Source organism: Canis lupus, chromosome 6 (genome assembly GCF_048164855.1).
Source record: "Canis lupus baileyi chromosome 6, mCanLup2.hap1, whole genome shotgun sequence".
NCBI lineage: Eukaryota > Metazoa > Chordata > Mammalia > Carnivora > Canidae > Canis > Canis lupus.
In genome coordinates, this window is record NC_132843.1 from 51629745 (window position 1) to 51656079 (window position 26335).

General features: G+C 43.3%; 1 protein-coding gene across 1 annotated transcript; it reads right to left on the reverse strand.

The window, feature by feature from the left end:
- Positions 1-824: 824 nt before the first annotated feature.
- On the reverse strand, positions 825-25976 carry DPT (dermatopontin). Its single transcript, XM_072830505.1, has 4 exons — positions 25557-25976; positions 16214-16339; positions 5833-5940; positions 825-2012 (listed from the first exon to the last, which is right to left on the reverse strand). The coding sequence occupies exons 1-4, from the start codon at positions 25859-25861 to the stop codon at positions 1946-1948; spliced, it is 606 nt and encodes a 201-aa protein (XP_072686606.1). The 5' UTR covers positions 25862-25976; the 3' UTR covers positions 825-1945.
- Positions 25977-26335: the final 359 nt, after the last annotated feature.

Here is a 26335-nt window from a genome sequence, read left to right on the forward strand (position 1 = left end):
AGCCCTCCATCCAGCATCCTCCCTCCCTGTAGCCCCTCTCACCAGCCTTTTGTTTTCCTCATGGCTGCCTTCCAACTGTGCTCCACACACCCAGCTAAGGCCATTTCCTGGCTGCCATCCTGCACCAGTGCTGTAGCTGCTAAAATATTAATGGCTCCTTTTGTGAAAAATAACACAGTAAGGCTTGCTGTAAATTAAAATTACCAAGGAAGAGGAAAACGATGAAATGGAGGAAGTAAAGCAAAGCCATAATGTGAAAAATGGCCTTGTAGGGCAAAAGAGGACACCTTAGCTCTGCCTTCTCCCTCACAGTACAAGGATGTCACTGTGGGAAATGCATCTGTACTGGCCTGGATTCACCCTCTTGGCTATGTGGATGGGGTTTATGACAAAGAAGATAGCCCCTGTGGTTTTGCCTGGCTACCTGCTGTCCTGGGTCCACTGGAGGAGAGGAGGTGGGAAGGGCAGCACAGATTTGGGAACAAAAGGTAAACTGTGTGGATAAAGAGAACTGGGGCTCCCAGTGTCAAAAATGCATGTGACATGTTGGTGGGAGGAGGGCCGAAGTATGCTGATGGCAAATTAGGTTACATCCAAAGCCAAAAAATGTGGTTCTACCCTTCGTTCAGTCTTTAGTGAAACCACTTAGCACTTTATGTTTTAATTATTAGATTCGCTAACTATACTCTTTTCTCGTCATCGTTGTTGTCCTGATGCCTTGCACCATGCTTGGCACAAGTCACAATGATAAGCTACATTTTCCTAATGGATAGGATGAATAATTGGAAAGGGGAGGGGTAGAGACCAAAAATTGACCCTTAACATTTGCAGCACAGTGAATATTACCATTTTTATTCCTTTTATGATGAAGAAAGTACAAAGGGCTGGGGACAGAGACATCACAGGTGGAGGAAAGATAGTGTCAACTCTGCAAAATATATCCCTAAATTATACATAGAAGGGAAATAGAGTCTCAGGGCAGCCTTTCCCAGCTAGAAAATTGGGACCTATCCTGGTGAGTTTGCTGATAACTTCTATGGCTACCAGGGCATATGCCAGTATTCCCAGGAGTCCTGAACACATCTCCTGGTGCCAGTAACTCAAACAACCTTTTCTATTCCCAAAGCAACCTGGCCATTCTTTCTTTCCCCTCAAGTTCCTAACTGGAGTCTCATTCTCTCTGTCTTTTTCCTTATTCTTGTCTGACTCGAGCCAGATTTGCATAGGTTTCTCTGGTTTCTGCATCACTGGCATAACTGGGTATGGCTACAGTCTTCCTTCAATTCAGGAAATTCTTCCAATGCTAAGGCTTTCAGCTCTGCCCAGACTCTTTCATCTTTCCATTTTACCTCCTGCCCCCTTCCTCCTGGAGCACAGAACTCTGCACTTTGGACTTCCAAGCAAGCATGGCTTATGTGGAGGGGAAGAGTAGAAGCATGTCCCATTAAGGCTTGATGAGGACCCTGGGTTTCATTCAAATAGACTGACCTGCAAAGAACCTTCATTGCCACCTTCTTTAATTTCCGCCATTTACTCCACTCCACTGAACTTCGTCATAGATACTGTTCAGCCCCAGGCCTGCCTGCAGCTCATTTGGTAGTAAAAGCAGTAGTGAAGCTGTGAGAGGTGGCCCAGGAACCAGGCTTTTTTCTGGCTGTGAGCATGCACACTGTATATGCAGTGTGCAAGAAAGCCATTGTCAGTCATATAAAATGGTTGCTATGGAATATGTTGAAAGTGGGAACATGATTTAATTGTGTATTTAATTGTAAGTGTGATACTAGTCAGAAAGGCCCAGGAAGCTGGCACTGCAGCCACTAACCAACTCAGGGAGAAGAAAAGAGCAGCAGAAACCGCTTCGGAGCTCCAGCTGATGTTGATGTATGTGGACATCCTCAGGTCTCCTGGCCCCCTTCCCCTCACCCAGATTTGGTAAGTGGCAGAGCTAAACATTTGCAAATTCACAGTCATAGTCAGTCATCCGGCACATTATGAACTTCCACTGGCGATCCCTGTGGGGAGAGAGTCAGAAAACCAATGCCAGTGAGAAAAATCACTGCTGAGGGAAAAGCAGTGAACAACCTTTGGAGAATTTAGGAACTGAAGGGACACCTTATCTCACTTTGTACTGTAGGAAGTCTCTAGAAAACCATCAGGTAATCATCTGTGAGGTCTGGAGTCCTAGACACCTCCCTCCTCTGTGCAGGTGGCACATTGTAGGTTACTGGCTATGTGGAGGTCCTATTTGTCATTCAGGGTCAGCTGGCACTGCTCTGTCCCACGGGTACCTCAAGGACAAATAGGTTAACAGCTTGAAATAAAAGCATTTATTTAACATTGTCTCCATTCCATTGTAAAGAATCTTCTCTTAAACAGGCCACCCATTTGCTCACTTATTTTTTTACTGAATACTTACTACATTCTAGGCTCCATATTATACACAATGTGTTTCCCTTCAGAAAACACTACTGTAGGGAAACTAAGTGAAGGGAAATAACTCTAAAGCCTCATAAAGTCAAAAAGAAAATGCCTGCCATTCATGCATAACAGAAATTGAATTGCGTATTAGTTCTAGAGGTCAGGCATGGGTATGAAAGTACATACAATTGTTCAGATTTGGAAAATGTGGTGTGGATACACTTCAATGAATGTTCTTTGCTAAGGGCAAGCCTATGTTCTTTGTTCACCTATTGAACAAAAATTTATTGAGTGCCTACTCTTCATGGCGCTATTCTGGTGTAATATCATATAACAGTGATATATCAATTGTAATCATTATTCTGTGAGTGCATTCAGTATATCAAAAACATTGCACTGGTGTCCAGGTTTGCTCATTTACTCTTCACCATGATTCATAATTTAGGTGGAGAAGTAGACTTAGAGCAACATGTGACATTCTTTAAGACAATGAAGTGACAATTTCAGATTCCAAGTGTCCACCTGAGATCTTATTCTTTCTCTTACACAACAATATCTCCATAATTACATGCCCATAACCCTATCAGAGGACATGGCTGTGAAATCCTCTGCAAAGTCCCAACAAAGGGCAAAAATCAAGAGTCATTCCAGATATGATCATGCAAATCCTTCCAAAGCACAGCTGGGTCATTTAATTTTCGAATTATCCTTCTCCCTTTCAACCTGGAGGCTTCTTCCCAGTTGAGTTTATCCTAACCAACAGGTAATACTGAGAAGGTCTCCATCCAGCCTTTGATCTGGAACATGAGATTGACCACATTTAGTTCTGGGAGATACCTCTTGCCAGCAGCTATGGGACATATTGGTCAGCCTAAATCAGGGTTTGTAGTTCTGAGTCTGCTGCTCCAAGTGATTTATTTAAAATGATTTGGAAGAGCTTCTCCTGGTACGAGTCCTGAGAGCCTTGGTGCCCAACTATTTATTAGTATTTATTCCTGCAGTTGTCAACAGAGGACATGGCTTCTTTTAGATGGAGATTAGCATATTGGTGGCATGCATGTTTATCAAATGAATTTCATTACTATAATGAGTCTTATTTATCTGTATACCAACAGACAGATAAATAGGCTCTTAAGCCAGGCATTCACACTACTCTTTTAAGAGGCTGTTAATTGATGCTGAGCCAATTTTAGACTTGGTCCTAAGAGAACCAAGGGACTCAATCAAGCTCAGTCTTTGATTTCTTTCCAGGACAGTGTCTTTCAAGCAGGGACACTTTTGCTCCCCCAGGGGGTTTTTAGTTGTCACAATTATGGGGGAGGGGAGATTCTACTGCCATCTAGTGATAGGGATCAGGGAAGCCACTAAACATCTGCAATGAAGGACAGGCTCCGGCAACAGAATTATCTGGCCTGAGATGTCAATAGTGCTCAGGCTGAGCAACTCCATTCCAGGAGGAACCCACTATGATCTGCATATGGAAGGAAGGTCCCTGACCAGTAGGTCCTGGACTGAGGATATTTCTCCAAGCTGATGGCCTTAGTATCTTTCAGCAGAGTTGAAGGAACACATGCTGTGGATCTTTAAGCCATTGATTGTTAGTGACAGCAACAAAAATCACATGGCTATGTTCATTTTTTTAAAAATGCATGGCATGATATCTGTTTTCCAAGATTTGGGGTTAATCCACATAACTGAAAAATTTCAAGCCAAAGGGAATTCAATATTTTAACTATATATATGTAGTAGTAATTTTGGATAGTAGGCTTTATTATATTATTTCCTGCCTTCTTTTTTTTTTCTAAAGATTTTATTTATTTATTCATGAGAGACAAGGAGAGAGACAGAGACACAGACAGACTCTCTGGGCTGAAGGCAGGGCTAAACCACTGAGCCACCCGGGCTGCCCTATTTCCTGCCTTCTTAACCAGCCAATGCAGAACTTATTTTCTTATTGACTTGGAGACATTATTAAGAATACTGAGCACCCTGCTGCACTGTTATCCAGTCTGTCCTCAGGGGTGACACACCTGTTAATTGTCACCAGGCTCCCACGTGTTTTTTTTAAAGATTTTTATTTATTTATTAATGAGACACACACACACACACACACACACACACACAGAGGCAGAGACACAGGCAGAGGGAGAAGCAGGCTCCATGCAGGGAGCCCGATGTGGGACTCGAGCCCGGGTCCCCAGGATCATGTGCTGGGTGGAAGGCGGCGCTAAACCGCTGAGCCACCTGGGCTGCCCCCACGGTTTTGAGTTCTAAAGTCTTTCCTTTCCTTTCTTTTTTTTTCTTTTTAATCTTTACTTTTCTTAAATATATTTTCTTAAATATATTTTGCATGTGTGCCACTTCATTTAACTATTCCTGCTGGTGAAGAAAGTTTCATTCCATGTACTATTTATCCTGTTTATTTTTAAATTTTCTGCTTCTAGAAAATAGGCAACTAAGCTGCTTAAAAATGGATCTAAAGTGAAAATGATTAACGTGTGAGAAATGAAGGGTTGTCTTAGGAATAAACATAAAGGAGTCTACACCATGCAATGTGTCTTTCAGAGCTGTTTAATGTTTGTTCTATTGTTTTGTTCTTGTTTTTTAAATTCTGGGCCATGTTAACTTCTGTTAGGGGAGACATCATTTCATTTAAAACATAAATATCCCTGAAAAATAAGTCACACTCACATTCATCATAGTCCATTATTTAATGAGTTAATGTAAGTTTTGTTCTGTTTGTAAAACATTTACTATGACTTTTCAGGATTTCATGCACTGTGTAAAAGTGATTATCACCTGACCAAAAGTACCTGAATTTATTGAGTAGGGAGGAAAGTTCTCATGTTCTTCCTATTGTTCTGAGCGTTTGGAATAGGATTGGGGAGCTGCTTAGGAAAGGAAGAATTTTGTTTTGCCTTCAGGTTATATAAATCCTCCCCTTTCCTTTCTAAGGAAGCGGAGTCCCTTCCCCTTCTCTTTTCTCCCTCCCTGCAACCCAAGGTAGGGGTTATCTAGAGACCAGCATGGGCACCTGGAGGTCCAATTTGACAGTGGGTACTCCTTTGACTATTTTTGCCCTCTCTTCCTGATACTGGATCAGAAAAAGTGCTCTTTGAAATCGAGTGAAGGGAGCAGAGCCTAGAACATCGTAGGAGACCAAGCTGAGGCTTTCGTGCTCTGAGTGGCCTGGAGCCCATCCTCCTCTCTAAAGGTGAGCTGCTCCATGAAATGGGTTTATGAAAATAGCTCCATTCCCATGGCCTTCCATCACCCAGGCAACTCTCAGTTAATTCTAAACCAAGTAGGAAATAAACTAGGGGAAAAAGTGGATGGAAATTCCTGCCAATGTGGTCCTTGCTGGGAGCTGGTCCCTGGCTCCTCCTTTAGCTCCTAGCCCCTAGGAAGGCTCACCTTTCTACTGCAGAGAAAGTGGTGGTTGCTCCTCGCATATAGTAGTCATAATTGTAGGAAATCATGTCCATTTCCTCCCCATAGTGGCCTGGATATTCTGTGGTCAGCCTATGCAAGAAGAATAAAAGTTTACAGGAAAAAGATAAAACACACTATTATTACAAAGAAGAGATGGCATTTGAATATGACAGGATACCCAAGCCAGAGTTAGATGGCCCCCACCAAACCATTCCAGGCTGTGAAAAGATGGGTGCTTTCCTTCTGCTTCTCATCTTTCTTATTCTTGTCGTTAAACTACACAAGATGTTGATAACTCCCCAGTCCTTGAGGAAATATTAATTACTATCAATAGTAGTCCATGCCATGTAAGCCTGCTGGAATCATGTTTCCAAACTGTGGATTATGATTATTAGTGGATCATGAAATCAATTTAATTGGTTATTACCAAATGAGCTTTAAAAAAGAAAAAGTAGAATAGAAAATATCAGGGCATATGCTAAAGATAAGTTCTTGTGTATCTGTGTAAAATTTTCATTTCAAATGTAGTATATACATGTATTTATGACGTATGTATGGTGTGATAGTTTAATATGTTTTTTTTTACTGTGAGTTATGATTAAAGTGTATGAAAAATGAAGTTGTATTTAATCCGCACAAAGGTAGTCTTTTCCTTGTCCACCATTGTTTCGTGGCACCTGAAACAGTTCCTACTACATAGTAAGTATTTGCTGAATAAATAATGGCCTTGGGAGAGTCACTTAATCTCAGTTTCCTGGTCTATAGAAGAATGAAAGCTACATTATAGGTTTGTCACTGGATCTAGAAAAGATATGTGTGGATCATAGGAGCAATTTTGTTTCTTCTTCCCCCTTCTCCTTTTCCTTCTTTCCCCCTCCAAGATTAAGTTAATCCAAGGCCTCTACATGAGTAAGTTTGCCATGGCTCACCTGCAATAAATCTAGAATCTCCTGATTTTCATTATGGGATCTTTGGGACCAAAATAGTCCTTTCATTGTGAAATGGATCTGCCAAAGTTGTCTGCTTCTCCAAGGCAGTTGTAAGTGGCAGTAATTTCATCTGATTTGGGTTCACTGTGTCATTGTATGTATGTTGTATATATGCTGATGGTAGATGTTCCACTGTGTAAACTTAATATTGCAAGGATTATCATGAAATCTTAAAAAGACTGATTTATAAACTGGAAGCTCTCCAAGGAGAATCTCAGTGTTTGGATGCAGCAAGATCAATGGTTAGCTCAAGATAATGTGGAGTTAGCTAGAGCCCTGAATGCCCATTCTCTATCCTTACAATTGTTCCTTCTTCACATGATGTAATTATCCTTGTTTTGGGACTTTTCTCAAGACATAATTGCTCTGGAGCACCTGGGTGGCTCAGTGGTTGAGCTTCTGCCTTTGGCTCAGGTTGTGATCCGGGGTCCTGGGATCAAGCCCTGCATTAGGATCTCTTCATAGAGCCTGCTTCTCCCTCTGTCTGTGTCTCTGCCTCTCTCTATGTCTCTCATGAATAAATAAAAATAAAAATCTAAAAAACAAAAGACATAATTATGCTTCATTAGGATGCCAAGCCCAACCCAGAATGCATTACATGTATTTTCACTTAATGTGCTCATGAAGAGAAATAAGGCTCTGCTAATTCAGAAATCTATTTTGTGCTTCTAAAGAGACCCAAACAAGGACTTCCTCTTTATAATGTAAGTGCTAAATGACTCATAAGTGGACTTAATAGGCCCTTACTTGGATCCCATAGATTTGTGATCCATGAGGATGCTGACAAGTGCTAAAGTTTATCCCAAAATGAGGCATTGGTTGAGACCGTACATAATACAAATTAGAATTTAAAAAAATGGGGTAAGAGGTGTTTTCTGTACTTCAGGGAACATAAAATATTTTCTAGAACTTTGAGGCACTCTTGAGATTCAATGTACAAAAACTAATTGCCAAACATTTTTATATGTTCAAAGGCAAAAATCTATATATGGCAATACTGCACTAAACTAAATCCAATGGCAAAATTATTTGGAAACAATCAGTCTAGATATTTATTTACTTATTTATTTTTAAAGATTTTATTTATTTATTTGAGAAACAGAGAGGCAGAACGAGAAGCAGGCTCCATGCCGGGAGCCCAATGCAGGACTCGATCCCAGATCTCCAGGATCAGGCCCTGGGCTGAAGGCAGCGCTAAACCATTGAGCCACCAGGGCTGCCCCTAGATATTTATTTTTTAAGTCTTTGCTGATTTGATGTCAGATTACTTGCTTAGTTAAACAAATTTGGAATAAAGTGGAAAAGAAAGGCTTGCATATAAAAAATAGTGAAGTTTTAAGCTTCAAAAGGGAAAAATTTATCCAGTATTTTAACTGGCACTCTCTATTGTTCATTTTTGATAGTGATCAGAGATAGGCCCCCAGATCAACTGGACAGTCTGTCTGGAAGCCTCTCTGTGGGAGACGGCTATCAGTACACTTCTAGATTGCCCTGGAGAAGGCATGGTGCATGTTCATTGGTAAATTTCCATCTTGGTCCCAGTTAGGGTTTTGTTTTACTTGATTTTTGGTGGTGGTTGTTGTTCTGTTACAAAACTGTGAGATAAGTTTAGACTATTTTACAGAACCTTGGATTAAGAGGGCCAGGGAAGGAATTTGGACATTGATGTAAATTATGCCTGCTTAATGCAACTAAAAATAGGGAGAAATGGCCCAAATCATTAGTAGAAAGTGAACCTCCCAAAAACCATCCATAGAGGGAACTACTGTTTCAATATGAGTTTTAGAACCGGATAGGTGTGTCTCCATTTAGTTCCTGATGACATCATGCACACACAAAATGCCTTAATAAATGAAAGCCCCAGTAATAGCTCCTCTGAGAAAACACAGAATTTAAACTTTTAAAGCTAGACACTGAAACAGAGGCATAGAGACTTGTCAGGAAATTAAAAGACGCTACAAGGAAGCAACAGATCAGGGTTTCATAAGCAGTGGCATTGAGCTTCCTGAGGGCGGGTGGGGAAGAGTTCTGTGTGGTTCCAGCTTCCTTGTGAATTACTAGGTCACTCCAGGCAGCTGTTTGGCAAAGCATACTTCGTGCAGAGCATCGCCATATATTCCTAGACGAATTACAACAGTCAAGCAAGGGTCTAGCTTGGCAAGATGAAGGAAAGGGCCAATCAGTAAGATGCCTTTATTCAATGGACTGAGATGGGTATATAACTGAAGCTCTTCTATCAGGATCTGTATCTACCCCTTTACAAAGAACTGTGTGTGTGTGTGTGTGTGTGTGTGTGTGTGTGTGTGTGTTCCTTCTCTCACTTCCTTTTTTAAAAGATTTTATTTATTTATTTATTCATGGGAGACACAGACAGAGAGGCAGAGATGTAGGGAGAGGGAGAAGCAGGCTTCTTACAGGGAACCTGATGTGGGACTCAATCCCTGGTCCTGGGATCACTCCCTGAGCCAAAGGCAGATGCTTAACCACTGAGCCACCCAAGCATCCTACCTCCTCTCATTTCTCCATGAGTGGCTACTGGGGTACACTTCCTTACCCCATAATACATTTTCTGCCAACAAATGTTCAAACAACATTTGAGAGAAGCTTTTTCTGTTCAGTCCAACCTCTAATTCTGTTTTTGCCCATATTTTCTCCATTTCCCAATTAGCACCTTGTTTTAAATATACTGTTTTAATATCCTGTTACTTCTCAGCACTACATATCTAGCATTTGGTTTAAAAAAAACAGGATCCTGGGCAGCCTGGGTGGCTCAGCGGTTTAGCGCTGCCTTCAGCCCAGGGTGTGATCCTGGAGAACCGAGATCAAGTCCCACATCAGCCTCCCTGCATGGAACCTGCTTCTCTTTCTGCCTTTGTCTCTACCTCTCTTTCTCTGTGTCTCTCATGAATAAATTTTAAAAAAATCTAAAAAAAAAAAAAAAAAAAAACCAGGATCCCATAAAAGCATTGTTTTCATGATGATGACCAGTAAGGTGTGCTCCTTTAAAGGTCAGTGGTACTTGGCAGCATATAAGCCTTAATGAGCTAGTTCACAGTGGCATGGAGGAGAAATTCAACATTTGTAGAATTGATATTTTGAGGTTGGCCTACACTCTACATCCAGCTACAAGGAATATGTCCTTCTCTGACAGGCAAATCAGTGAGGATTTTTTTTTTTTTTTAATAAACAGAATCTGTTCATGAGCAATGCTCTTGCATACTGCTTTTCCAGGTAAACTAGCAGGAATGGGTATATTTTAGGTTAGACTAATTTGTTAATGGTATGGCATCCTGAATAGGAGCTACAACAGAACTTGTTTGAATTATTTTTACAAAGATGAAAAAAAAAATACGGCCCAAATGCAGTTATGTACAAAGGAAAGCATGTGCAAAGGAGCAGCCACTTGGCTTCTCCTCCAGAGAGCTGGGGAACTGGCCCTGTGGAATTGAATGACCAGGTCTCTGTAGCCACCAAAGTGCCCTCCTCTGTGGAAAGACCCTAGACCCCGGGAGGATGAGAAAGAACCTTGCATGTTCATGTCTGTCTTTTTTCAGCTTTTTGGAGATTTGTATTTCAAATGATTCAAATATGTATCACAACAGGGAAACCAGTTCCAGAGATATCTCTGACTTAAATTAGAAGGAGGAAAACCTCTGACAATTTTCCAAATTTCTCTCTTGGAACTGAATTTCTAGCTCACCGTCTATGCCTGGGGTTGCTCAGCAAACACATTTGTCTCCACTCCTGCTGGCTTTCATCAGCCACATTACATCATGGTCATCTTGGTCCTAAACACTGATGGGGACAACTCCACCTCCAACATCTCTACTCCAGCTAAAATAACCCCCTCTTTCCTGTTTTCTTCCAGATATCAACTGTGTTGCTACCTGATACTTCACCCCTGTGGGTCTTACTTTCTCCCCTGGATTGAGAGAACCAGGATGGGGCAGAGGGCATGTGGTTGGGAGGCAGATAGGCTTGCTTGAACAGACTTTGGAAATGTGAAAGAGTTACAACTTCTGCACCTCGGTTTGCTCATCTGTGTGAAACTATCATATTTTCTGTGTGTGAGAAGGCAAAGAGCTAACACATGAGCACGGGCTAGGTGCTCAATAAATAAAAGTATCATCATCATTATCATAGGGAACAGAATCAAAGTGTATAAATTGTACTTATTTTATATCCATTCACATTGACTGGCCAATTAAATAAATTAATAAATGGAGGAATGAATGATTGTCTCTAGACTCCAGGAAAGGCAAGTAGACTAGCTAAAATGGAGTGTGAGTGTCTTCATCTCTGTCATAACAGCTTCTAACTTGCTTGAGGAACCAGCATAGAAGCTGCCCTTCTTACCAGCCTCTGGGCACAGTGCTGAGCAGGCACCTGAATGGGGGTGGGAGGTTACAGAAACAGCAATGGAGGTGCCTATGACATCATTCTCGTCCCTGCCATGATTTCATGGGGACTGGTCTTGTTGACCAGTCTTGTATTAAACAACATCCATCTTGTATTAAAATCTGAACCATGAGATGAGGAGTTAAAGATTAGCTTTGATTGAGGCTTTGGGGTGGGGACAGGGAAGGAGAATGTTCTAGTTGGCTGGTTTTGTTGTTGTTAACTAGAACTACTTAGGAATTAAGAAAAATATTCTCTGGTGTAGGACCTGAGCTTCAGGGGAGATAAGCAGCGGAGAAAGTGACATTTGAGAGTCACAGGAGCTCAAGGTTGGAGGAAAACTGAAATGTCATCTATGTTGATTCTGAGGAATGACATTATTTTTTTCCGTCAAAACATTATATGCAACGAATCTAGTGAAGGGCCACAGGTCTGGAGATGAACCGGAAATCGATGCTCAATTCAAAACCATCGGTTCCTGGAACCCTTAGCCTGTGCCTGGCCAGCCTCCCTTGCATGCTGATGGGGGACAGACTGGTGCGTGGCAGGCAGGGGCTGCAGCTGCTTGGAGACTGGGGAATTATTATAAACAGGCTTTCAAGGGTTGTGGCTTCTTCAGTGACATGTGTTTGTGGTTTGCAGAAGACTGGACTAAGAATTTGAATTCTCATATGTAAATAAATATGTGTAAAATTTATATACGTATCCAATCCTGTGGGGACTGTTTAATGACAGCATGTCTGAATCTATCCATAATTCACTCTTTTGCCAAAGTTCAATGAGGCCATACAATCCAATGAGAAACCTCACAGTCTGAAATGAGAGCGGCACCTTGGTCCCCAGTGAACAAATAAATCTTGCACTCATTTGGGGGTTGGTTGGATGATTTGTTTTCTTTTCTTTTCCTACAAGAGTGGTGCTATTTCTAAATCCTTAAATGTTTGCAAATGCAAAGATGATAGTTGCTCATTTAGCTAGTTCAAAACAGGGTCAGGCTCAGTGTTGCAAAATGGCTTTCAAAGTAGGAGAGAAAAATGTTCCCACCCACATGCGTCCAGTTCCTGGGAGGTAATTCTAGCCAGTTTAAGTGATGTGAGGGGAGGCTTCAAATAGGAAAGTTATCAGCAGTTTTCGCTGTGGGAAGGTGTGGGAAAACACTTCTCACTCTGACGGGCTGTTAGAAAGATCAAATAAAATAATGCTTGTGAGAGAATCCTTTCCAACTATAAAACATCATCGTACCAATGTCAGGTTTCACCACTGTTACTGTTCCTATGGGTCTGCAACATTCACTCAAGAAATTTATTAAGGGTCTATATTGTGCCAGGCAATATGCTGAGATGCTGAAGAAATAAGACCTAATTTCTGCTCTAGTCGCTTCATGTAGTTTAGAAGGACATATAACGTCATGACTCAGGCAATTTAAGGATGCCACTAAAATGTCTAGATACCCCAGTGGGATAGTGAGTCATGAACTGCATACCACGGTGCATACTGCAATCTCATTCTGCTGCTTCTCCAAGCTTCCCTTTGAAAAAGTACCATTTCCTTGGACAACCGCAGTGGCTCTCAGCTCTAACACCACGAAGTCAGAAATAGATGCAGATAAACAAAACCTTGCTCAGAGGGACATACTTCCAAGTTGACTTGCTGTATCTTTCTGAGTAATTCTCTCCTCTTTTCCCCCATGGATTCTGCTGGCCATCAGTGACATGTCTGGGTGGTAGAGTCAGGTGAGGGAGGGGGTAGGCTATTGTAGACCAAGGCTAAGGGTCAGTTTTGCCATAGGGCCCTGAATGTCTTGGGCAACTGAAGACATGTTGCTCATCTTCCTTTTTTTCATTTTTAACCTCAGGACTTTGTTCATACATGTGCATCTCCATGTTCATGAAATTCTTAACATCTTAGCAATTGGTGAGCTGCATCTAAGAGAACTTGAGAAGTCATTTCTAAAGTGTGTGAGAGGAAGGACATCCAATACTTGTGGGGAGCAGGAGGAGCCTGGAACCGGCTCCCAAATGACCAATGGAAATCTGGAGCATCATTAGAAAATTAGTGGAATTTTGAGACATAGAGACCTGGATGTCTTTGGGTCTCAGCATTCAAAGAAACAGGGTAAACTTCAAGCAACAATGCTCAGGATAGTGATGCAGATCACAGACTGCATAGAGTATCTTCCAGACCCTGGGAAGATTAGATATTTCTCCTTTATCCCACCCTTACCTCCATTCACCCCCACCACTGCTGTTTGACAATTTTTCCAAAATGAGTGAGCCTCAGTTTCTTGCCTGCCTTATCATCAAAAGCCTTGGGTCCTACGTCCACTTCTTGTTGCTGCTCTATTTGGCCAGAAGCTAGGTGGCCAGCCAGTGACTGTGTGACCACTAGAGGGGCAGACTCTCCCACCTATTTTGGCAGAGAAGTCGGTCCTTACAGTGATGTGACCTGCAGGTGTCCCAGGTCCTTTCTCCCTTGCCTGGAGAGCAAAGAGCCCATCACCCCCGGTTACACTGTCTAAGTGGACATCTCTTGTTTCTCTGCACAACCAGCTCCAGTCACTAGTTCTGCTTCCTGATGGGTGATCCCACCCCTGACTGTCATGACCTTGGGTAGAGTCAGCCTTTGAAAGACCCTTCAGTTAGTCAGGAGACTGGGTCTACACTGCAGCTGAGAAGGTTGAAGGGCACAGGTCCATTCTGTGTGATCAAAGCCAGTGGCAATACCAGACATATATTATCTCATTTTATCTTCGCAGAATTAGAAAGTAGGCCAAAGATATTCATTCATTCAACAAATGTTGAGTGCCTAATAAGTGCTTGGCATTAGTTAAGGGCTTGGAATATATTAATACAAAGATCTTTGCTTGTAAAGAGCTTACATTCTTAGGTAAGGATGGGAAAGTTGGATTTAAAACCAGATTTAAAAAAAAAACACAAACTTTTAGAGTTAAGTAAGTAAATTATATTTTCTGGGCCTCTTCACCTTATTCTGCATGCCATTCGGAATCATTTATTCAAATATGCACTCAATAATTATCAAGCAGATACTATGTTCCAAGGATTACATTGGGCCCTGGGGACATATGTATCTTCCAGTTCAAATGTAATCCACTAAGTGCTATAGTGGGCATCCATGAGGGGCAGAAAACAGGACCCCCACACACACTTGGAATTCCCTACTGTCCTTAGGCTGTCCATCCTCTCTACCACAGTAGCTCGGGGCTGACTTCTCTTTATCCCTTCTCTCCTGAACATGCTCCTCTGGATCACACAGTGTACCACAACCCTGATGTATTCCTTTGGAGCCCGAGGGGAAGTCTTGCTAATGTAGTAATGGATTAACTGTTTACTCTTTCAAATAATTTATTTACATTTTAACTGGTTTTTAATGCCTTGCAACAAGGGAGGCAGATGGGGGGGGGGGCACTTTCTGTTAGCAGCCTGGGGATGGGAAGATTGGGGAAAGCCATGCCTCTCATGTCCCAGGGGGCAGGCTCCTACCTTCTCTTCGACTCTGTGGGGCCCAGTCATCTTTAAGACCTTCATCTTCTCTTTGAAAACAGTTATGGGCATCTGTATTGCCTTTTGCAAAGGCACCTTTGGAGTCAAGGAATTTTTAGGGCTCAAAAGAACCTCAAAGATCTTTTGGTGGCCTTCAGGGAGTTTGAAGGCTCCTGGAAATGCTGTGTAAACTTTTGTTTGAATATGCTGAGGTGCATTTTATTTTTTCTGAAGACAAGATCTACAGCATTCATCAGATTTCTTAAAAATCTCAGAGACCCAAAAGAGGTTGGCCATCATTTTAAGTGGTGGACTTAAGGAGAGGGGACCTGTCAATATAGAGGCAAGAGCTCAAGTTCATTGTTGCCCCATTGGTGCTTCTTCCACTCCACCCCACCACGTGCAGGCTTTAGGTCTTTGCTTCAGTATCTATCATAGTTCTATCCTAATATCCTAGCCACCCCTGCTCACCTGCCATGGTAGGATGAGAACTGCTTTATGGGGGCATCTTTGGAGAGCTGGAGCAAGCCCCTGCTCCATCATACGGCTACTGATATTGACTGGCTTTGAGCTCTGAATTTATTATTCATCATTACTTTAGACAGAAAAATGTTAGCTTTTGGAGTTGCCTATGCCTAGAGCCATTGTGCCCTGTGTGGGCGTCTGTGGAGTAACACTGTCTGGTGGCAGAAGAAAACATAACCCGCAAAGCTCCCCTTTTAAGCATCACACTGCAGAGAGATAAATCACTTGAGTGAGCCAAGCTTCAAATGTTGACACTTTTAGATCCCTTTGTCCAAGGCAGAAATGCCTGGCTTGTTTTTAGACTGAAGAACTTTGGATAAGTTGTGTTGTCAGCACCCAGTGGAAGTTATCAGGGTAAATAAATATACACATATTCTCCTAGTCAGTTTGAAAGCTAGATCAGGGAATATTTGGCATCAGCCCAGGGAGCAGGAAAGGAACAAAATTATACCAACTGGAATTACCAATTGATCTAGAAAACACTAGCCTCTTTGGTGTATAATTATATACTACATTTGCCACTCTGACCTGTGACAAGAAAAAAATAGATTCCCAAACAGGTCCCCCGCAGCCTTGGATGTGATGAGAGAAAGAGCACTGTAATAGGAGTCCATAGATCTCAGCTCTAGAGGTGAAACCCCATAAAATAGCTGGGTATCTTTGGATAAGTGACTTCCTTGTTCTACTGTTCTGTTTGTTTCTTTCCTGCCAAAAGAGGGGTATAGATGTATTGGGTTGATGAGCTGTGAGGTCTATCCCAGTATGATTATTATTCTAGCCTTTTCATTAATTTTATACACTCATTTCCTTCTATCAGCTGCATGCTGCTTTCCAAGCTTGTTCATGACAACCCAGGCTTATCTGAAGTCAGAAACATGGACCAGAGAACCCCCCCAAACTCTCCCTCAGCCCCAGGAGTCTTTAGGAGTTGTATTTGGCTACCAGGCTCACCAGCAGGAATATGGACATCTCTTGCTGTAGCGACAGCAGTAAAACTGCCACTCCCGATCCAGCACAGATTCGAAGTAGCGGCTCTGGAACCCTGCCACCAGCCCGTTGTTGGAACATGTCTGGTACCTGAAGAGAAGAGAACCATTCCAAGTGAACTAACGACAAGGATGCCGAAAACTCCAGGTCCCACAGCTACTGAGCCAGGCCATGCTTCAACTGACCTAGATCCTTGACAATTTATTACTTTTTTTTCAAGAGGAAGGGAGAGAGAGAGGTGGGAGGGAGCAGTAGAGGGAGAGAGAGAGAGAACTTAAGCAGGTTTCACTCCTAGTCATGACACAGGGCTCGATCTCAGGACCCTGGGATCATGACCTGTGCTGAAATCAAGAGTCGGAAGCTTAACCGAATGGGCCAGGCAGGCACCCCAATTTATCCTATTTTAATGCAAATAATAAAGACTTCATCATATTTGTAGAAATAATATATGCTGACCATTAAAATTCAAATGATTCAGAATATTTGAGCTGAAGGAAATTGGGGAGCACTGCTCCTGATAGACTTCTATGAATTGATAGAAGAAAGCATAAATGGATGGGTATAGAAGCATCTAGATTTTCACAAATGCAAGATTGTATTATTTATGGCACTTAAAAGAGAACACAATTTATTTTACTTGCATTTAAAATAAAAAGAAGACAAAGATACACACAATGAATGGATGAACTTCAAACAACATTTCTTTTGCTCAAGAGCAAATAGAGGGGGGATCCCTGTGTCGCTCAGTGGTTTAGCGCCTGCATTCGGCCCAGGGTGTGATCCTGGGGTCCTGGGATTGAGTCCCACATCGGGCTCCCTGCATGGAGTCTGCTTCTTCCTCTGCCTGTGTCTCTGCCTCTCTCTCTCTCTCTCTCTCTCTCATGAATAAATAAATAAAATCTTAAAAAAAAAAAAGAGCAAATAGACCCTTGGGACTTAGCATAGGACACTTGTTCACTCTAGCCCCACATAGCTACAAAGCCCAGATGGGTGCAACACATTGTCCAGGGCCATGCAGAGGGACACTGGGACCACATCCTCAGGTTCTCATGACTGTAAGATCTCTGTGGTTAGGGCAGGTTTTGCTTGGATTTACCCCCAGTGCCCACAGTGGGTCCTGGCATATGGAGGCATTCCTTACAGGGTAGTGAGAGGCCAACTGACCTTATCAAACTCCCTCCAGGGGTCTTTCACCTTTCTTAGATGATCTTTCTAATTCTCCCAAGAAGGTAACTCTTCCTCTCTGGTCCACAGACCCTCCCTGAGGCCACATGCATTATCATTCTTTCTTTCTAGCTGGGCTGCAGCTGCCTTTTATCTTCACAGCACCTTCCTAACTAAGCATTGGCTTTCTCCCACCCGTACCCCATATCCCACTGGTGCCTGAAGGCTGCCACTTTCTGTTGGATGATGAGGATGCTGTTCTCCACTCTACCACAGTGGGCTCCTACATAAGGTGGGGTCTTTCACAAATCCTTCCAAAATAAGTCTTTAGTCCATCAGGTTCTCTGCATTTCCTATCCACCCAGACACTGATCATTTTCCCTCTCATAAGTGAGCAGACCAGGAGATTGTCTATGTATAGCTTGATAGCTACTGGAACACAACCCCGTTTTCCAAGTACAGATAAGTTTCCAGAAAATATAACATATAAAGTAAGAAAAAGTACGCTGTGCTGATAGGTGAGAGGGACCTTGCTGACACACAAACTATAAAGCCATTGGTGGTGACTGGTTTTGTGTTTTTTCTATTCTATAGGTAGAAATAGGTAGAAATGATCTTGTGGATCTGATGAAACTAGATATTAAATACATTTCATGACTCTGATCAGAAAACATCTGTCCTTTTTGCTCATTTATTATTCGTTTATTCATTCACGCATACCTACATTCAAATATGCATGCATTTATTTGTTCATCCACTCAACAAACTTGTGCCTGGCTACTCTTCTGTATTAATCACAGTGCTTCTGTGTTGAAGGAACTGAGGGATGGGCTTGGTGCTTGGCCAGCCTTGCAGATTAGCCTGAGTTGCCTGTCCCTGGGACTTGGAAGAGGTTCTAATGGACCCTAGAGACCTCAGATATAGGAGATCAGGAATTCAGATTAAAATTAAGATTAAAGTGTGCATTGAGACCTATGGCCCTGACGTGCTAGCTTTCCTTCTCTACCATTACTCACATCTCATCTGGAGAAGTGCCACTTTGGAAAACATTTGGCATATTTTGGAAGCCACATGATTGGAATGGAATGCTTGGGTCTGGGATAGTGGATAGTCCAAGATAGTCTATTATATCCTAATTCTAGCAGTGTGAGAGCTTTTCAATAGAAAGCACTCAAAGTTGTAAATGATGCTTCTGTGATCTTCCTTCTCACCATCACTACAATTCTGGCTTCCTCTAAAATAGCCCTTTCAGAAACTCAGTAAGCCTGTGGTTTCCTGGTGGCTGTTGTTTCATTGTTTTGGTCTGTCCTGTGCACTCTCATCACCACAGGGGACAGTGTTCCCAGGGTGGTAAGTTCTCTTAAGTAAAAATAAGTGTAGCAAGATAAGCTGACCTGTTTCATGGTGTACCAGTTTGAAGGCAATCCAAGTTCCGTGAATTCTCCGCCAGCTGTCAGCCAGGCAGCTGGCCCCACAATCCTATACGGGTAGTGTGTGTCACTCCCTCACACACCACCTCAGATAATGCTGCCCTGTGAAGATTATTTGGATACTAGAGGCCCAGGGCCTGAGAACATCTGGTGAAAGTTAGAAAACCAAGCAGAGCTCTCTTCACCTAACTCCTGTCCCACAGTCTTCACGTTTTGGTAAAGCAAGCATGCATTGGAGTTTCATAGTGCATGAGGCCAACACAATGAAATTAATTCTTCCAGAATTAGATTTTTTTTGAGGGTACACTCATGTGGGGATTAGTAAAGCAGAAGGGCTAAGAGTATGGGCTATGCTGTAGGACTGGTGCTCTAGTCACTTCTGGCTGTGTCACCTTGGGCAGGCTTCATACCCTCTGTTAGCCTCAGTTTTCTCACTTGTAAAATGGGCACATACTTTTAAATGGTTTTATGAAGACCAAATAAGACAATGCATATACATTCTGGTGCTTAATAAATTATTTATTATTGATGTTTTTGATGATTAATAAGCTATTTATTATTGTCATCGTATTTCATTGCATCCACTCTACAATTTTGTGCATACTTGGCCAAAGCTACCTTGGCTCCCCAGTCCTTCAGTCAGAAGAAATCTAGTGGACTCCAATGCAGGCCCTGAGCTACTGTTTCCCTAAAACAAAGCTCAGAGAGGTTGGCTGTCTTTGTTGCTGATGCACACCCACTTTATAGTATAGATACTTTAGTGGATGGTAAATTCCTTAAGGGGAAAGATCATTCAATCTTCAGTTTGAATTCTACACAGTGCCTGACAGTGTCTAGCAGATGTTTAACAGAAGAAAGAATGAATGGATAACTGGTCAGAAGTCTTTTATCACCAGAGGCAAGGTTGACATTGAAAAGCCTATAACTCAGATCCAGAAAGGGCCCTGAGACTTCCCCAAGAGTGAGTGATGATCTCCCCACATCCACCTTCTCCCTTAGGAGCAAAGCCTGCTTAGGCTAAGGGTGAGACATGAATAGAGCTATGGGCTTTCCTCCTCTCACTTCCTGTCCTTTTCCATCACCTTTTTGTAAAAGCACCTTATTTGACAAGACTCACTTAGACATTTGGCCACAAGCTGCAGCTTTGGGATAACAAACATGGGAACAGGGGTGAGGACTGCTGTGAACATGAGGGGGATGGGGGAAAAGGAGAGGGCTGGAATTGCTGAAGTAGTTCAAACTCAATTTTTAAAAAGTGACTAGTGGTGAAGACACACCAAAGGCTCTGCTTCACTTCTCAGTGCCTGCTCTATGCTCCTGAACCACCCCACAAGAGTATGGACCCAAGACTGCAGGCTTCTGGGTGGATTGTGACAAACCCTAGTGGAGCCGTGGGTGTGGACTCCCTAAGAACATCCCCTTGGAGTCTGAGTTTTTGGGGGCCCTGCTTCAGAGGCTGTCTATTCCTCAATTCAGAAGGCATATTTTCTCTCTCACCATCCATCTCTTTGAAAGCTGAAGGCTAAATTTTGTTTTATAAACTGGATCATTGTTGGCCCTGCTCCACCTGCCAGAAGAAACTTTCTAGAGGGCAAATTACAAAGCAGTTAGTTATCTTTTCCTGACAATATTCAAGGACCTTCTTTGAGAGGGTAGTCTTCTGAAAGTGGCTTATCTCTAGGCTGTCACCTGGAAAGCAAAGACAGAAACCCTTTCCTGTGTCTGCAGCAACAAAACGAGGAAACAACAGGGAATAGGGGAAGAGCTATTGTTGAGAAAGCAGCAGACCCAAGTTCTGTCCCCACCCTATCCTTACCACACTGTGTGGAACCTCATCTAAGTCACTGCAAGGAATGAATGAAAAAGGACACCCGCCAAACTCTTGGCCGACATGGAAACTGGAAGAGCAGGATCCAAACGCATTTTTCTGAGGCCAAAGCTTTGTACATGAGCAATCAGGGAGTTGCTCCAAGAACGTCCTTTGCTTCTGGCCCATCCTCTAGCCAGGCTTTTTTCCCGTCTCCTACATCCTTCATTGGGTCAAGAGTCATTGGTCAGGCCAAATGATGGAGGCTGTGACTGGAAAGTTTGCACATGTATGGTTTTGTTGGTGAACTCTTATGGAGTTTTCATCTTTCCCTCCAATCTCTACTGGTTTGGGTCCAAATTTATAAAAAGTTCAAACTCTTACAGTGATGAGTCTGGTGTAGAATGGTGTAAAGCAGTGTAATCTTGGTTAAGCTTTCATAGTCACATCAAATGGGTGGGTGAGTTGTGCTGGTTTCTTTCCTCCCAGTTCCACAAACATGCAATGTGCTCCAGTCCTTTTAGCCAGTTTCCAACCAAACGCAGAGATAGGAAAAGAGCTCTCTGTGCTGGGGAGACTGTATGGCACAGCCTTCTTTACTCCCCCAAATATCTCCCACAATCCAGCTTGATGAGGGCTTAAATTCCACCAAGAGAGATTCATTATTTTAGAGTAAAGCTTGATTCCTATTAATTCTATTTTCCCCAGAATAATCCTTTGAGTTGCTCTAAGGCATTTATGACATAGTCACAGGGTTTTAGAATGTTCATCAAATCTCCCAACAAATACTCATTGGAACCTACTCTATACTTGGTACTATACTTGGTCTGGAATCCTTTCTAGAGGACTGTCCCAGTAAGCACAAGCTAAGATTAGACTAGGAATAACTCAAGGGCATTGACTGTATGTCATTCATCTTCATGTTCCTGGAGTCTGGCAAAATTGTGATAATAAGCATTTGGTAGTAAATGAGTGAGCAAAAGAACTCACCAAAGACAAGCCACATGATGGAGAAGAGAAGAAAGGAAAACTGTCCAACAGAGCTGTGTTAGCATCAAGGTCAATCTGAGACTGAGAATAGTGGGCAGGAGCTCAGTTTTCCATAATCTGACTCTCCTGGAGACGAGGGCTCTGTATAATACAGAGCAATCCTCCTCGCCCCGATTTGTGGTTCTGAGCACTCAGAACATACGGCATCCTCCTCCTCAGAGAGTCTTTCTCAGTTTACCATGGGAAACCCACATTTCCCACCCTCTACTCCCAACCTGATATATATTTGCTGTAGCGCACTTGTCATTAGCTGATTTGTATTTGTATATTATTTGTCTTCTTCAAAACAGGCTTCACAAATGGGACTTTGTCTTATTTGATGCTGCATAGAGTATTTCCCAGGGTTCGTCAGCTCTAATAGAAGCTACCATTTAAAAATACCTTCCTGAGATCTTTTGAAGCCCAGGGCCAGGGTAGAAGGGAGGCAGTAAGAAAGCAAGTACCAATACACAGAATGTTGTTACTTTGAATTCAGGCTCCATGTAAATCTGCCTTGCTCAAAACCAGCCTCATCAAATTCCAGATTCACTAAACTTGTATTGACTGCCTGTGACGTGCATTTGTTTACATTGAGATTTAGAGTTCCTTTATACATTTTTCCCATAAGCACACAGTGATATCCCCTATTGTGAGGTGGGTGCCACACCTTCCTTTCTCCAGAATGACAAATCAAATCCTCAGGACCACAGGGCTAAGAGATGATAGAAACAGGAGCTATGAATCAAGATTTCCTGATTCTAAGACCAGAGTTCCTTCTACCACATGACAGCTCATCCTCACTAAAAAATTCCAGCTTCATTTTGTTCCACATAGTATCTACATGTCCTATAGCCTGTGCCATGCCAAGTTAGAGAAGATTCCCTGAGAACAGCCTAGGCATGCTCTGAAATGGCAAAGTGCCACTCTTAGGACTCAGTTAAAGCCTCTTGGTGGTCATTAGTAGGGGAGCCAGCATGCACACTCAAATCTGGCACCTGAAGAGGTACTTTTCTACAGAGAAATTATAGCAAACAATAGTGTTATGAGCCACTCAGCTATGCTTGGAGCACCACCTTTCATTTCTTTATTTTCAAAGATATTATTTATTTGTTTGAGAGAGGGGGAGACTGAATGGGAGGGAGAGTGGAGAATCTGAAGCAGACGCCATGCTGAACACAGAGCCTGAGGCGGGGCTCAATCCGAGGACCCTGAGATCATGTCCTGAGTTGCAGCCAAGAGTCTGAGTTTCACCCAGGTGCCCTGTGGAGCACTTTTAAATCTGTGCTTCAGTTAGCAAATGTCTTTAGTAGATCCTATGTATTGTTGTCAAATCTGTGTTGAGACTCCTCCTCCCTCTTAAAATAAACCTGCAAGCTGATTCATTTATATGAAGCAGCCAAATTCACAAAACTATCAACAACTCTTCTCTCAGGGCAGATTGAAAACTTGCAGCCCATGGGAAGTGTAACTATCCCTCAGCCTATGAGCAAATTCTTTTCTTCCAGATTTTTCACTGAGACTGAAGTCTAAACTCAAAGCAATAATCATTGAAATAAATGCTTCTGGGGTAATTGGTATCAGACCTGGGGCAGTTGAGTTTTACTGTAAAGGAGCTGTTTTTCATGTTTGTACAGTTTTTTACTCTGTGATTAGCAGAGTAGGAGGCAACAGAGGGTGGAAAGGGGGAAAGAAAATTGTTTGAGTCAGCATAGCCCAAAATGTGGAGGCAGAGGTAGAAGAGTGATCTTACTTGTCAGCCTCTCACTAGACTCTCATTGGCCAAACAAAATCATGTTATGTCCACTCCCTTCCTTTTTTGCTTTTCTTCAAATAGTCTGGGAGTTAATGACAAACCAGATGCAAGTTGGCAAGTTTAAAACTAAACATCATTTGCCTTCTCTCCCTAGCAGGGATAAACACAAAGATCAACAGAATGCAAGAAAAATCCAAGTGCATTTTCAGGGCCAAACAGAGCATGGGGTATTGGAGTTGTGGATTCTTCTGAGATCATGTAGTATGATCACTCATTTTCCAGATGAGATGGGAGCCTAGAGAGTTGAATCCCTGGTGCAAGATCACATAGTCTTGGAAACTGGATCTGAATCCAGTCCTTCTGACTCAGAGCCCAGGGCTCTTCCTTTGGGGTTAAGAAATCAACTCTGAGTGCTGCTTTACTATATGGCTCTAAAAAGGGACATTAGAAAGGGACCCCACCCATATAATGACCCATAGATGAGAGGACAGGGCAGACAGTATACCTAGGTTGGTCCTGTGCTCCATGCCAGGCAATGGGTCTGGCAGTGGGAATCTTTGAGACAAGGCTGGACTCTGAGCTGGCCACCTATCAGAAGGAGTTTTGGATAATTAAATCTGCTCACCAGAGGCCTAGTCCTCCAGGGCTGGGCTTCCACTGTGACCTTGCAGATCCCATCCTCCCAGGATGAAGAACTTCCCTGGGTCCAGTCCTGGCCCCTGGATGGGCTGATAGCCCGCATTAGGTGGGAGCAGCAGGCTCTCAAGTAGCTCATCACTGTGGCCAAGAGCACACACTTTGGAGTAAATTCACTAGATCCAAATCCTGGCTTTATCACTTTCTAGCTGAGGAAACACTTGGGTCTCTAGAGCATAGTTTGTCTACCAATAAAATGACTTAGATTTGTTTTGAGCATTAATGAGGTAATCCATATAAAGCATCAGCATAGTGCTAGCTCAGGGTAAGCACTCAATAAATGGCAGCTGTTTTGACTACTCCGAAGTCCCCTCTTTTGCCTGGCTCCTCCACACACGTGTCAGTGTCTTTTCCTCTCAGTGTCTCATCATGGTTCTGTCTGCTGATCGTGTGATCCCCCAGAGTTTGACCACCCCAAAGCTCTTTCTACCACATGCCTGCAGGAATCCTCATAGAGTCCTGCTCTACAGATAGCACCGCAGCAGCCTACCTTGCTAGCTGGGCTTCTTCCTCCCTGGACCTGGCTCCCCCAGAGCCTGTCACCCCCAGGATCCACCTTCCCCCCCCCAGGGGTCCTGCTCCCCATCCAGGCTGCATGAATAGCCAACCTAGCAGTCAGTAGTACTGGGATGGGCTCCTGACCAACTACTGGGGCTGAGACTGTCACACCCCACAGCAAAGCACAGGCTTGGATCATTTCCATGCCATTGACTGCGGCAGAGCCCAGTCGAGCGAGAACAGCGCTTCTCCCTAAAAGTCTTTAGTAAACTATTTTCTGGCAGTGAAACCCACTTTAAATTCAGACAGAGAGAAGGACTTTGGTGCTTATGACTGAGAGAGCACATTTTACCAGCGCAGCAGAGAGGTATTTAATTTCACTTCTCTTTGCCTGAATTTCTTTGCCCGCTCTCCTCCATTCACTTGTTTTCAAAAACCACACTTCTCAAACTGTCTGTAGTGAGGTAGGTCTAGTCATTTATTGTCCCCAAACTATTGTGGACCAATACTTTTGTAAAACAGTAAAAGTAAATTACTACAAAACGAGAATGCCTTCTGGACATTACAACAATGTTAAAATTGCTATAAAGTGTCTTAAAAACTTTTCATTTCTGTACCTATCATTTTGCAGCCTAGAAAACATTTCACAGACCCATGGTAGTCCCTGGACCAAATTGAGAGGAGGGCCGCTTCTGGAAGGAGCAGAGCCACAGAGGAGCCCATCTGCCATGGGCACTGCAGATCCTGGATTTCTGTCCTGTAATGTGGGCTACTGGGCAGCAGCCCTGCCCTCGAGAGAATGAGTTCCTGGTCTAGTCTTTAGAGGCTGGGGTCAAGCAGACCCCCCCCCCCCCCCCGCCCAGGGTGAGGGATATGCTGGGATGCCCCCTCCCCCTCCCCCCCCCCCCCCAGAGTGCAGGCTGCCCTTACCACTCCATCCCAGCTCTGTTGATTTCTTCCCACCAGCACTCCGTGGGCTCCCCGAGGTTCTGCGGCGTGGGCATGCAGGCATAGTTCCACTGTCTGTCCGAGCCTTCTTTCTTGTTGAAGATGCTCCTCACGGCCACCACCACCTGCCCGTGGGGACACTGGTAGCTGAAGCCCTGCCGGTTCAGATTCACCCACCCGTCGTCGCTATAGTCATGGTACTGCTGATATGGGTACCCATAGTCTCCGTACTGGCCCCAGGCCACGGTGACCAGTGGCAGAAGCACCCATAGCGGAGTGAGGTCCATGCTGCCTGGGCTTCTGGCAAAAAGTGTCACCCTAGGTTTGCTGGGCTGACCGTTTTATACAGCTGCCGCTGACATGTGGCTTCCAGATGTGGGTGAGCAGGCTCCAACTGCAGTGTGTCATCGTTTAAGCAAAACTTTTCGGCGTGGAGATCCTGGCCATAAGTCCATCCAGTTTGTTTTAAGGTGGAATTCTAGGAAAATGTAAGGAACATACAAATGAAAGAAACTCTCTGGAGAAAGACCAACCCTGTGAATAGATTATTAAAGCAAATGGCTTCACACCCCTTAGAAGCCTTCACCTGAGAGGACAGTGTGTTTGCCCCCTCATCACTCAGGACCTTCCCTCCCTCTGCTCCCTTCCCCCAGTAAACCCCTGCATTTGTTCTCCAAACTAGACTTGCAGGACCCCACAGATGCCCAGAGTGATTTCAAAACACCAAAATAATAGGGTGAAGGGACAGAGTCATTAAGCTT

What these genes read in the sequence shown, in the direction of transcription:
- DPT (XM_072830505.1), bottom strand. Translation starts at nt 25,861, where the DNA reads ATGGACCTCACTCCGCTATGGGTGCTTCTGCCACTGGTCACCGTGGCC. An exon ending in AGATGTCCATATTCCTGCTG is followed by an intron (nt 5,941 to 16,213) that starts GTGAGCCTGGTA and finishes CTTCTTGCATAG; the next exon opens with GCTGACCACAGAATATCCAG. An exon ending in ACTTTCTCTGCAGTAGAAAG is followed by an intron (nt 2,013 to 5,832) that starts GTGAGCCTTCCT and finishes CTCTCCCCACAG; the next exon opens with GGATCGCCAGTGGAAGTTCA.